The sequence below is a fragment of the Drosophila navojoa genome, chromosome 5 (genome assembly GCF_054131105.1).
Source record: "Drosophila navojoa isolate 15081-1374.11 chromosome 5, UAZ_NAV_1.0, whole genome shotgun sequence".
Taxonomy (NCBI): Eukaryota; Metazoa; Arthropoda; class Insecta; order Diptera; family Drosophilidae; genus Drosophila; species Drosophila navojoa.
In genome coordinates, this window is record NC_142893.1 from 24964499 (window position 1) to 24977039 (window position 12541).

The 12541-nt window shown below is 37.0% G+C and overlaps 1 protein-coding gene across 2 annotated transcripts in view; it reads right to left on the minus strand.

Moving 5' to 3' along the window:
• Window positions 1-12047, minus strand: part of jing (AE binding protein 2 jing) — a 212147-nt gene extending 200100 nt beyond the window's left edge. The window contains exon 1 of one of the 2 annotated variants that reach the window (XM_089261438.1): window positions 11914-12047. Coding sequence is in view for 1 of the 2 variants with exons in the window: in XM_089261437.1 (XP_089117563.1) it covers window positions 7802-8367 (566 nt within the window). In the remaining variant the exon portion in view is untranslated. Of the gene's footprint in view, window positions 1-7801; window positions 8685-11913 lie in introns of those variants that run through there. The other variant, XM_089261437.1, reaches the window with a different exon arrangement.
• Between the last annotated feature and the right edge of the window lie 494 nt (window positions 12048-12541).

Below are 12541 nucleotides of genomic sequence, written 5' to 3' on the forward strand. Positions count from 1 at the left end.
CTAATATTGCCAACACTGCAGCGCAACCCAAGCGCAATCGCCTGTATATGTGAGTGTGTGTGTGTGCGTGTATTTGTTTGCATGAGTGCGTGTGTGGGTGCTAATTATTATTGAAATATCAGTTGCTTGTAGGGTTCAGGGGATCTCGTAGTCGAGCAGTCTCGACTAGAGCTTTCTTACTTGTTTATTTTAATTATCGTCATAAAGCATGGTCGATTTATTCCCCCTTGTTTTCCTAAAGCGATTTTCAAAGAAGTCACCTAAATCCCAAAAACCGATTCCTAGAGTCGAATTCCACAGAAGTCAAACAACATAAATATTGTATAAATAAAACTTTGGCATAAATCTGTGTGGCATTGCAGAATACGAAAAACTTTGCGAAGTGTGGAGCTACCTATTTGATTTATAGCGCACGTTTCTTGCTAGCCAAGTCCCTACATCCTCCCTCGTTGGCATTGTTTTGCACTTTGTTGCAGCAAAGACAGACAAAAACAAAAAAAAACAATAAAGTTAAAAAAAAACAAATTTCTGCACTTTACAATTGCAAATGCATTTTCCATGGAACGTAAATAGAAGCTATTTAGTAAAATGTGCACGAAAAACAACAATCGCAATAATACGACTACTGCTACTACTAGAGCAACAAGAACAGCATCCCGGACACCAACAGATACCAACAGCACCAGCAGCAGCTGAGAAGCTGAGAGGCGTGGTAAAATGGGGAAGCTTTTCTGCTTTTGAGGTCAATGTACAAAACAGAGGCTGGCAGCATTTATTACGACTTAATACGCAGCTTGAGGGCTCTAAGGAGCGGCGGCAGAGCAGGAGGCGGAGGAATACAGAGCAGGGAAAAGAGCGGGACAGTTGGATGCATGGAAAGTAAGGGGCTTGAAAAAAGGGGAAAGAATCGCAGTTTGCCAAGAGAGGCTCTAATTTCGTGTTTAAACTGCTTTTCACACAGACACACGCATACATTGTTAACAATAATAATACAAGAAAAATGTATGTATAAAAAGAAAACAACAACAAACACGGCAAGGAATGTGCCACAGATGAAACAAGTGGAAAAAAGAAAAGGCAAAACCAAAGCCAAAGCAAAGGGCTGACAGCAGGCGGTGCAACACAGTCCTAAAATAGGGGAAGCAAGAGACGGACGGGGGAGGTAGAGGCGGGGAACCACAGAGTGGGGCAGGCAGCGCTTGCATGACAACAACAACTGCTGACTACAGCAACAAAAAAGAGAAGAAGCCAAACTGAATGCAAAAGAATCAAAGAAAAGAAAAAACACGAAAAGAAAAGCAGAGCAGAAAAAAAAACTGGGTTTAAAAAGTGACAAGCAAGAAAATCTAATTGCAGCAAGACGCAAAGCTGATACTCTAATAAGAAAGCATAAATTCTGAATAAATTAGTGATTTAATCTTTCATTGGCCAGACTAAATTTATTTTAATATTAAACTACTTTTCAGGCATGAACGTACAAATATACAAAGATCGTATACATAGTGATAAATAATATATGTACAATACTGATAAATAAATTTACATTAAGCTGAACACATATGACAATCAATCATTTTGATTGATACAAAGAGTTATCAATCAATCATTAAGAAAGTTTGATCGATCAAACCCTTCAACTGAAATCCCCTAACTTACTAGGTTTGCTTTCTAGCAAATTGGCAAACCCTATCGCAATCAGTCAATCGGTAAATCAATCAATCTCGGGGTATGTCAAGTCATATGAACCAGAAATTTAAAACAATTTACCATTTAATTCTTAGTCAAAAGTCTATTAAGCCTTATAAGTCAGTTTGCGATAGTTAGCCAAAATTTAACTGTTATATTTGTCCAAAATCAATAATTTCTGAATAGCCATTGTTTAATAATCTAAGTCCAAGTATAATAAATAAATATCAATTTAATTCATATATAAAAATTATTTGGTGTATTGTCGTATGCCAAATCAATCCAAAAATCAAGCATACCGTACTGAAGGGCATGTAAAACAAAAACAATGAGCGCATTTGCAATGCGGCCAACTCTGGCGGCTGCAGACGCTGCCAACTGCCTGAGAGGGCGGTTCGATGTCTCGTTTAAAATGGAGGCGTGGCCAGCAGTTTGGCAACGCGTTGGCATGTTGCAAGCCACATGCATAGCAGAGCAAATTTTCCATCAAGCGGCAGAGGGAAAGAGAAGGAAAAGCGGACCAAAAAAAGCTTGTGCTTAGCCTGTTCGACGCGTTTGTTTTAAGGCCACTTAGCTGAACTATTGTTGTTGATGTTGTTGTTGATGTTGTTGTTGTTGTTGTAGTTGTTGCTGTTACTGTTATTGTAGTTCTAGTGCAAATTAGTTGGCCACTCAACATATTCACTTTGGTAATCGAGTGTAATCGCTTTCAACGCACAAAAGGGGAAGGCAGCTGCTGGAGGCGCGGCCATTGAGAGCCCCACAAGGCAATCAGCTGCAAGAAAATGAATATGATTGTGGCTCCAGTCATATAGATTAGCGGCGAGAAACGGAGCCGCAGTCTAGCAGAGATTAATGTAGCAGCATTCGAGATTTACAAATTTCAGCCGAAGATAAGAATTGCTCTAGGTTAGTTCTATGATATGCAAATATATCGTATCGGCTTACCTCCGTAAGATTTTAATAATTACAAAGTATTTTTTATACTCATTCACGAAAGTGAGTGAACGCAGCTTATATCGGCGCTATCGTAGGCATCCAAATTTTGCAGATAGGTGTTACCATTAGCTCGTTCTAAGAACTGGCCAGAAGCCGTGAAAAATCAATTTCTTGTTGTTAGTAACGCCCGAATGCAACGTTCTTACTTAATTAATATTCAAATTATCATGTCTATAAAGCATTTACAATATTAGATATAGATAAGTCGAATAGTATTGAACAATTTTAAAATATATTTTTAATTTATTAGCTGAATGCTTTCTAACACAACTATAATACATTGATCTTCAGCTTGATAAGAGTCTAGACAAAACACCAGTTTAAACAAAACAAAAGCACTTAAAGCCCTAATTAAATCTAACATATAAAATAAAATGTGTTTTACCCAACAGCGAATCATTTCATTAGAAGCTTTCAAATGTTCTTTTTGATAAATAAGATACAATCGTATAGATACATTTTCGGCCCAAGTTTAAGATACATTTGAATATGCACTAAAAACAGAAGCACTACAAATATATCCTGTAAATGCTTTTGCCAGCGTTTGCATGCACTACGAATGGCCCTGCATAAGCTACTCGCGATTTATGAAGCGCGATGAGTTATATTTGCTATAAAAAACGCGCCATTAAACAATTTTGATAATTTATCTGACAGATAATTGTGCCGAAATGCGCAGTAAAGGCGATTTAATAAATGTATCTCTCGACTGAGTTAAGCACGACACGCGCAGCTCGCGCTGCTTTAGCTCGTCAACTGTGTGAATTTATGGTTTACAGATGCATACTTTTGTTGTATGTTAAGTACATGTATGTATATATTGTTTCTGTTGTTGTTGCTATTGCTCGTTGTTGATGTATCTACAATGCCAACCAATTTCCGCTCATTAAGAATGCGTAACGTTGCGCTTCGTATGTGCATGAGCGTATATATGTATGTACATACATATATGCATATATGTGTGTGTGCGTGTATCTCAAGTGCATTTGTATCTCAAAGACATGTGAAACATACGTTCAGACGATGGCAAATTTATGGTCCGTGGGCGCGATAAGCTTCCTGCATGCGCGCATCTTTTAGATACATATGCATCTGCAGCTCCTAGGCGAACTATTGCACTCTCACCACATACCCTCCAGCAGGAGTTAACTAGCAAATTTAAGGGTATAATACATTTTGCAAAAGTCTACGTAGCGAGAAAAAAGAGGTCTCTTTATATAGACCATATGTTGCCTAAGCTTTAGTCTTACATCACGCTCTGCTGAAGTTTCTATAGGATGGCAGGAACGATTCTGCAGCTGTATCGAATATTTCCAAGTCACGGTATCTTTCAGTCAAGCATTCCTTACTCTGGAGTCTACGTTCTTGTTCTAATTAATAGTTGTTGTTCTTCTCAGTGCTTTCAAATCATGCATAAATTGCAGTCTCCTTTGTCGCCGTTGTCAGCATCGATAAGTCGAGTATCAAGAGATCTGCGCGTTTCTGCTTCTGCTTCTGCTGCAGATTCAGTTTCTGTTTCAGTTTCAGTGTGCGCACGCAATGCACGCCTATCAGCTGTCCCATCTACCTGCTGCTATATTAAATCTTGTATCTTTTTTAGTCGCTTTGTATCTTTCGCTCTTTCACTCTTTTTTTCTTGTTTGCTCATTTGTTCGGCTGCCCTCGTCTGTGCGTTCGTGCTTTGCCTCGCATCGCAGTCGGAAATAATTTCAACTTTTGGTCGTTGAACTCTTTTTGATTTATTTATTTTTTTTTTTTTTAATTTTATTTTTCTTTTCTTACTCACAAAATGTATGCTTGCTTTGAATACCCTGCAGAATTTGGTCTGTATTGGTTAAAACCAAGTAAAATTTATGTTAGAAGCAAAAGAAGACGTAGCGGACGGCAATACTAAGCATATGTATAACGTACGTGTTTGAGGCTATAGTCTTATAAGTTTGTGTTTGCGTTAATAGTTATTTTATACAATTTTATTTTTTTCTATATTGGGATACCGATTTTCTATGCTATTTGATTATGAAGATGCGATTACGGATAACGCGGAAATATTTCTTTTGGCTAAGGATCCATTTCCATGTAGTTATGATTTTGTGAAAGATCAGAATATTCGGAGTTCAGGGTATCTGCTAGTCGAGCAACCGGACAGATATTGCTTATCGTTTATAATTTTTGGCGTTGCATAAAATTGTATTCCGCATATTTATTGAAGATTGCATTTTTTGGGAACTTTATTTGTTTGTTCGAATCAAACCAGTTCCCTAGCTTTTCAATATGTAAATTGAATTTCTTATTAATTATGATTCTCTTAAAATCCTCTCTTTACTATTGCCGTGAGCATTATTAGAGCCCGTTCTCATTTTGAAATTGATATTACTAAAGTGTATGTAATAGATAAAGTGTAAGTATGAACAGATAAATGAATAGAAAAATGCATATCCACAAGGCATCTGCTAGAAGATTGCATCCCAGTTTCTGTTTAATTAAAACGTAGGTCTTCTAATTAATTATATTTTACTAATTCAATATCTATATAGAATTTATTTTACATCAATGCTTAACGAATACTAAGCATGCTTTACAGTTTTTGGCTGAAATACACATATCCACTGAAATAAATGCTAAAATGGAATTCCGATTCTCTAACAAGCGCTGAATAGATCGCTGAGAGCCACATTTAATGATTTATAAATGTAAAATAATTAAAATATATACTTTCATGATTTCAAATGAATAATCCATTTCTAAGAAGTTTTTATTGTCAACAAAATATTTTTAATTCCGATTCGAATTTATTTCAAGCCCAACTCTTTGCTATCTACTCTGGCTGCAACTTTTGCAATTTTGACCTCAATTTTGTTTACTTTTAACCTTCTGCTGTTGCAATTGCCAAGAACTTCGCTCATTAAAATTGACGCTTTTTCTCTCTTCTTCTTCTTCTCTTTTTATTATAAACATTCAAACAAGTTGTTGCGGCATCTCTTTTAATGTTTCGCATTTGAATGTGGGGATGATGCGAATATTAACAGAGAATCAGACGCAACATAGCATACAAAACATTTAACTTTAATTATCGCTCATAAAGACAACAACAGCAACAACAACAACAACTCGATTGCAGTTTGCAGTCATTATTTTATTTTTATTTTTTGTTTTGTATAATCAGCATTTGCTGTTGTTGTTGTTGTTATTTTTCTGGTCTTTTCTTTGACTGCAGGTACAGGTTTTTCCACATTTTCCATGGGCGACCCCCGAGGCCCCAAGCGGCGACCCACTGCACTCCAATACACAGTTTTCCACAGTTGCTGCTAAAAGTTTTTTGCCAGCTGTTGTTTTTGCATTTGTTACTCTTTGGTTTGTTTGTTTGCTTTTGTTTTTTGTTGTTTTGCACAGTCATGCCAGCACGCCTCAATTGTCGGCACTGGCACAAACCCATACTCGCAGACAGAGAGAGATATATAGATGCAGATACAGCTGCAGTCAAAGATACACACACATAGGGACTGACAATGCGATATTGTGTAATCGCCCACGTTGATTTATCTCGTTTAAGTGACTCCAAAATGACGCCAACGCCAAAGCCGGCGTCGACTTCGACGGCGACGTCACAGTCGACACTGCCAGATGATGCTAAGAGCGTAATGTGTAATAACTCGCAAATTACATTCGCTTGTCACATACCCTGTACTCAGTGAACACTTCAAGAGAAGATTTTAAACTCTCAAATAGATTTTTTATCGAACAATTCAATTTCTTCCTTTCTCCTAGAGTATTTGATTGACCCTGAATCTTATTATTGACAAGAGAGATATTTGAAATATGTGGGGGAAAATAATCAATTATTTATTATTCTAACACACAACAATTTTAGTTTGATTTTATATTATTTGTAATCTCTGATTTCAAATAAGTAAATAAATAAAAAGTATTTTAATTAAAGCGAACCAATTGATTCCAAGTCTACATTTTATTGAATTTATCAAATCAAAATGAATTGGGATACTCGGCTATAACACCTCCACTTATATAATCCGTACGGTTATTGCGATGAAAATTCTGGTGCCCAGACAAACTTATATTAGCTAACTTATACGATTAGAGCGTCTTTCGGGTATAACGAAGGTCCTTGAGCGTCGTTATAATCAGATTCAGCTGTAGTCTAGTCGCCTTAATCAATGCTAAATATTTTGTGTCTTTCACATTCAATTAGTGTCTTTAGTTTATATGGAATTACTTGCTAACTAGTGTAGCACCATTATACTATCCATCGAATACGGGGTAGATCATAGTCAACCATAATCATTTGTGACATTCACATATATGTATATATATTTATGTATATATTTAACATGCAGTTGAAGTTGATGATCGCTGTCGCTTCTGTCCCGTCTGCTGCTACTCGCGTATATTTAGTCGTGCCTTAGTCGTGCATTTTGGCTTCTTAATGTTATGTTTGCAATTTTTGGCATTGCATTTGGCATTGTTTTCATAGTCGTTGCATTGTTTGGCAAGCCCCCAACTTGAATATAACTTCATGTCGTTGTTGCTATTGTTGTACATTTTTTGTCAACATGTAGCTGCACAAAAACTTGCAAATTTCTATATTTTTCTTCGATTTCTGTTGCTAAGTTCAAAATTAACTTAAGTTGAGCTAAGTTGAAATTTTGTGGTCATGATCATGACTCAGGACTCTAATGAAAACCCTCTGAATATTTGTATGTATTGTTTCGTTATTTTACTTCTAGAAGCTGATTTGAGACAAACTATAATGATTTAGTTCATTTACTCTGTCTTTTTTTCTCGTTTTCATATTCATTTCATTCTCTCATTTTTGTCTCTCTCTCTCTCTCTCTCTCTCTCTCTCTCTCTCTCTCTAGCTTTTCTTTTCTTCAATGATTTTGTCATTTCCCCTACTCCGAAATTAACAAACTAATCGGAGAAACTCGAAGAGCTTAAACGAAACTATAAAGCATAATTATACTTGACATTTCTATATGCATTTGCAGGGATATACCTTCAAAAGAGAACAACCGATATCATATGACTGTAATACCGGTTCTACAGAGCGAGCCCTATGGACCATCCCTATCTAATAGTTAGTCAATGATAGCGAACTCACCTGTCTGATGATTCTGATGAGTCGTAACGATCCACACAACGTTTCTTTATGGTTGTTGCAGTTGCTGTATTGATTGTTGTTGTTGTTGCAGTCTTTCTGGCGCCTTGATAGAGCTGAGATCGCAATGCATTGATATCCAATTTATCTTCTGCCGATGCTGTTTGCTTGGGTTTCGTCGTATTGTTGCTTGTTGCAATTGTTGCTTCCCTGCCCCGTTTCGTGCCCTGCACAATGCCTATGCTACCGCTTGTGGGCGGGAGCAGCAGCAGCCGCGTGGGCGTATTGAAGGACGCCTTTGGTGTGACTCGAGCGGCGGGCGGGGCGAACGAGAATCCCGAGGGACGTGCCGAGGGTGAGGCAGTTCCTGTAAAACTGCTCGAATTGACGCCGTTTTTCAGCTGATCAAACAATGACAAAGCCGCATTGGATGTTAAACTTGTCTTTGATGTTATTGTTGTCTTTGTTGTTGTTGCTGTGGTAGTTGGGGCCGTGGGCGTGGCTGTTGGTGCCTCGTTAACCGTTTCTTTAGTCTTAGTCGCTGTGTCCTTCGATGGCGTGCCAGACATTTTCTTTGCGTTGCTTTGCTCTTTGTTTTCGTTTGCTTTTTACTTTGTTTTCTTCTATGCACTTTTATTTATGGCTACTTTTGAGTGCTTATTTTCGTAACTGTTTCGAAAAGTTCGTTTTAATTACTTCCCTCTCTTGTTGTTGTTGTTGTTGCCATTTAGTTAGCTTACTAAAAATTGTTGTTCAAATACACTTTTTAGCCTCCTTCCTTAGCTAACTTTTCGTTAAGCTTCTTTTCGCATTTGCTTTAATTAAGTCATACATTGTTTATATAGTTTTTGTTTTTCTTATTTTTTTTAACTCCCTTTACTGATTAGGTTTGGTTTTCACTTATTTTAATTTTTAAGCTATATTAAAATAGTTGATTTAAAAAATATGGATTGATATTATAATTTATTTCTAAGATTCTACGGGATTACAGATAATCTTAACTCACTTTACTTTACTCTAATTTAGTTCTATCTTAATAGAGAGAGAATAAACTTATTTCCTAACCTCTATCAAAATAATATTTTTCCCGATTTCATATTATCCGATGAGTCTCTTCTCACCTTCCATATTCATTGTACGAAATATAAACTAATCAAATAATTGTTTCTCATCTTAACTAATTTTTGAGTCATTTTGCTACCTTTCTTATTATTACTTCAAATAGATTTTGTTTAAATTGGGCTTAGAACACAAATATTATTTTTCACTTTTCAACAGCTCCATCATTGATTAAATTATTATTATTGAAAACAATTATTAATATTGACATTTTGAGTGATAGGTACGCTTCACTTTACTACAATACAATGCAATAACTTCTGTAATATTATTCACCATTTCAACGTAACACTCATATACGTATATAATTTTTATTTTCTCTCTTTTTTTGCATTTTCTTCAATATACATCCGTCGATTATTTTTTACTTTTAAAAATTTGCATCACAAATATTTGCATTTTTAATATATAGACATTTTTTTTTTTTTTTTTTGACACAATTTCAGTTGAACTTTTGCATTTGATCAGCATTTATTAAAAACAATTATATGTAATTGAATTTTCAATAACTTTGCATTATGAATGGCTGCTAATTTTCTTATGCCTTTAATTCGTTTCCGTTTGTTGTTGCTTTTGCATTTGCAGTGCAAAAAACCAACCAAAAGCGAACAAAACTTTTTTGCAAGCTTTGCAAACAGTTAACCGGTTCTCGTGTCTCTAAAGCTTTACGTTCTCTGTGTTTTTTTTTTTTTTTTTTTTTTTTTTTTTTTTTTGTTTGCTTGTTGAAACAACGAAACCGAAACAATAAGAACGAAGTCACAAATCAGACATTTGTTTAACAACAAAGCCCAAGAATCTAAGTAAATGCATTCCAAACACACGCACGAGCACTCGTTCTCTCTCTTCCTCTATTTCCTTCAAACACACACTCCCTATCTCTTACTCTCTTTCTCTCTATCGCTCTCTTTGTTTCTCATGTGACGTTATCAATGCGTTGCTCGCCGGGGCCAAGTTGTCTATTAATAATATTAATAAAGCACACACCATTTTATACTATGTTTGTATTTTCGTTTTCGATTTCGCATTCATTTGTTGCAGTTGTTTTAATTGCCATGTAAAAATATCAGTCGAGCTGTCGTTAAATGCGTGAAACAAGGCGGCTCGAAAAACTGCGCGTTGACTCACACTGCCCCCGTTGAATGCGTTGCTTTGGCTGCTGGCCTCTGCCTGCGACTGACTGTCGCGACGAGCGCCGCATTGGTGTGGGGCCCGACACACGAAGAGCTTTAGCCAACTAGAACCGAGCAGCCAGCACGAAACGAGCGAAGTCAACAAGAACGAGCGTCCAACGAGCAACGACCGCAGCTTCGTGGCAACGCACGAGCGCCAAAACACCAAATTACGACCATATCCGACGATGCCAACATTGTTTTCTTGTTGTTCCTGTTGTTGTCTAGTTCGCCGAGTAGCGAATTGGTCGTGTAGGCTCGGTCGGGCGACCGACCAGAGACAGACACTGGCGATATGCAAGCGATGCGATGTTCACTTTTGATTTCTGTGCAGCGGCAGCAGGTTTGGCATCTCTGTTAGAGCAGAGGGTCGGACGCACGGCTGATGGACCAAGTGGCCAAGGGGGCGCAGGGGTATGCGATGGTGGGCTCTACAGGGAAGCCGGTTGTGCGACTGCTGTTGCTGTTTGTTGCGCCACAAGCCCACACGCTTTATTTTCTTTTTGTTTTATTTATTTATTTTTTTTTTCTGTTGGAAGTTTAATATTTAGTTTTCCAACAGTTTTTGCGACGATTGTCGTCGTTGTTGCCGAGTGGGTGGAATAACATAGCTGTGGTGGAATCATGTTGTATCTTAATCATATCTGTTACCTGTTGATATGAGCGTGAGAAGCGGAGTATAAGCAATCAGCAAAGCAACGGGTTCTCAACGGACGAGTATCAAGTAGATCAACAGCTCAATCCAATTCTATTTTGATCGTATCTTCCATTTAATCTACAGCTTGTCTAACAGAAATACTTTTGAATTTAAATTTTTTATTAGTTGATTTTGCTAAAATGTATTTATTTTTAATTACATGCAAACTCGGTGATTTTTTGTTGTATTCACACTTTTACTTATTTACAAATTTATTGCAATTAAAACTTTATTTTTATATCTTTTTTCTTTAGTTCTTATGAATTTTCTCTCATTTTTATTTAAATTTCAATTCGTATACCTTTGCTTAACCTAATGTTTCAGTTATCATGGATACTTCAACTACCGTTAAGTATATAATTTATAAGCCAGACAGCTGTTTGGCTTGAATTCGCTCACATTCCTTGCCCATTTGCCGGTGGTTTATTATTGTATGGAGCACCTACTGCAGCACTTCCTTAACCATGATCTAGGAATAAGAGCCCACGCTTTTTAGTTGCAGTTTCCTTTGCCCACACGAATCAATAATTAAGAAAAGTCAATTCAAAAGCAAACAATAACAAAAAACAAGTGAGAGCGTGAACAAGAGAGAGACCGCACAAACACAAGCGCACTCATCAACGTCTGTTATCAAACACCAACTACCCATACAAAGATACACACATTCGCTCAATCAGTCGCCAACACAAATCACGTCATGAATACAAATTATACATACATACATATACACACATACCAAAATAAAACCAACACCAGCGACAGCAACGCCAGCAGCAAAATCAAAGCCAACACGTGCTTTTATTACGTTACATGAGCAATTTCCCTGTCTCTTTCTCTCTCTCTATGCGCTATTATGTGTCTCAGTGTATGTGTGTGTCTGCTTTTAGTGATGCAACGCTTCTGACAAAGAGCGGAGTACTCGCTAGATTTTGCGAGAGAACAAGCTAGAGAGCGCACTATCCGTTAGTATATGTGAGCTGCAGAACTTGTTTTCTAGCTACGCTCTTGTTATTGTCGCTATAGTTTGATTTTGTGCTTCTAACTTCTGTCTGTCAGCACAGAAACCAAAACCAAGGCAAGGAAATGGCCAAATGCAGAAATTAGCTTTACCAGAAACTGTCGACACTTACACGCAAATTATTTGTAGCTTTCGCGATACTTTTCACTCTTCCGCAATTTCGAATTGATTTCATACACATGCACAAATCAACTACGACAAACAACGTGACTGCACCGATCAAGCAAAGAAAACGCACTGCATTAGCAAATTGAAAATTGCAAATGCACTGCTAGAGACGAGGAAAGAAAGAGTGAGCTATAAATCCCAAAATGCTGCAGTGACTCAAGCGAGGTACCTTTTACTGTTGGTTTTTGATGCTGATTGGAAATCATTTAATCGAAACACAGTATTAGTAGATATTTATTTTTCAATTACAAAAATGTATTAATTTCTTATTAATATGCATGTTCTACATCCAAAACATAGTATTAGGGTGTTAAGAGGTTAATTAACAGGGGTTGTCGCAATCAAAAAGTGTTAATGTAACTGAGAGCCCGCCACTGTTAAAAAACTCCGATTATCACTCATTCGTGTTCAATGCTCACGCCTTTTAACAGTGCACTTAACATGCTCGTGTTAATTTAACAGTAGAGCTGTAGCAATGAGCTTCTGAAAGGGGTAGTCGCATATGTTTCGAGATCATTTGGTACTTTTAACAGCCACCTACCTTTACGGTATTTAATATTGTAAATATTTTT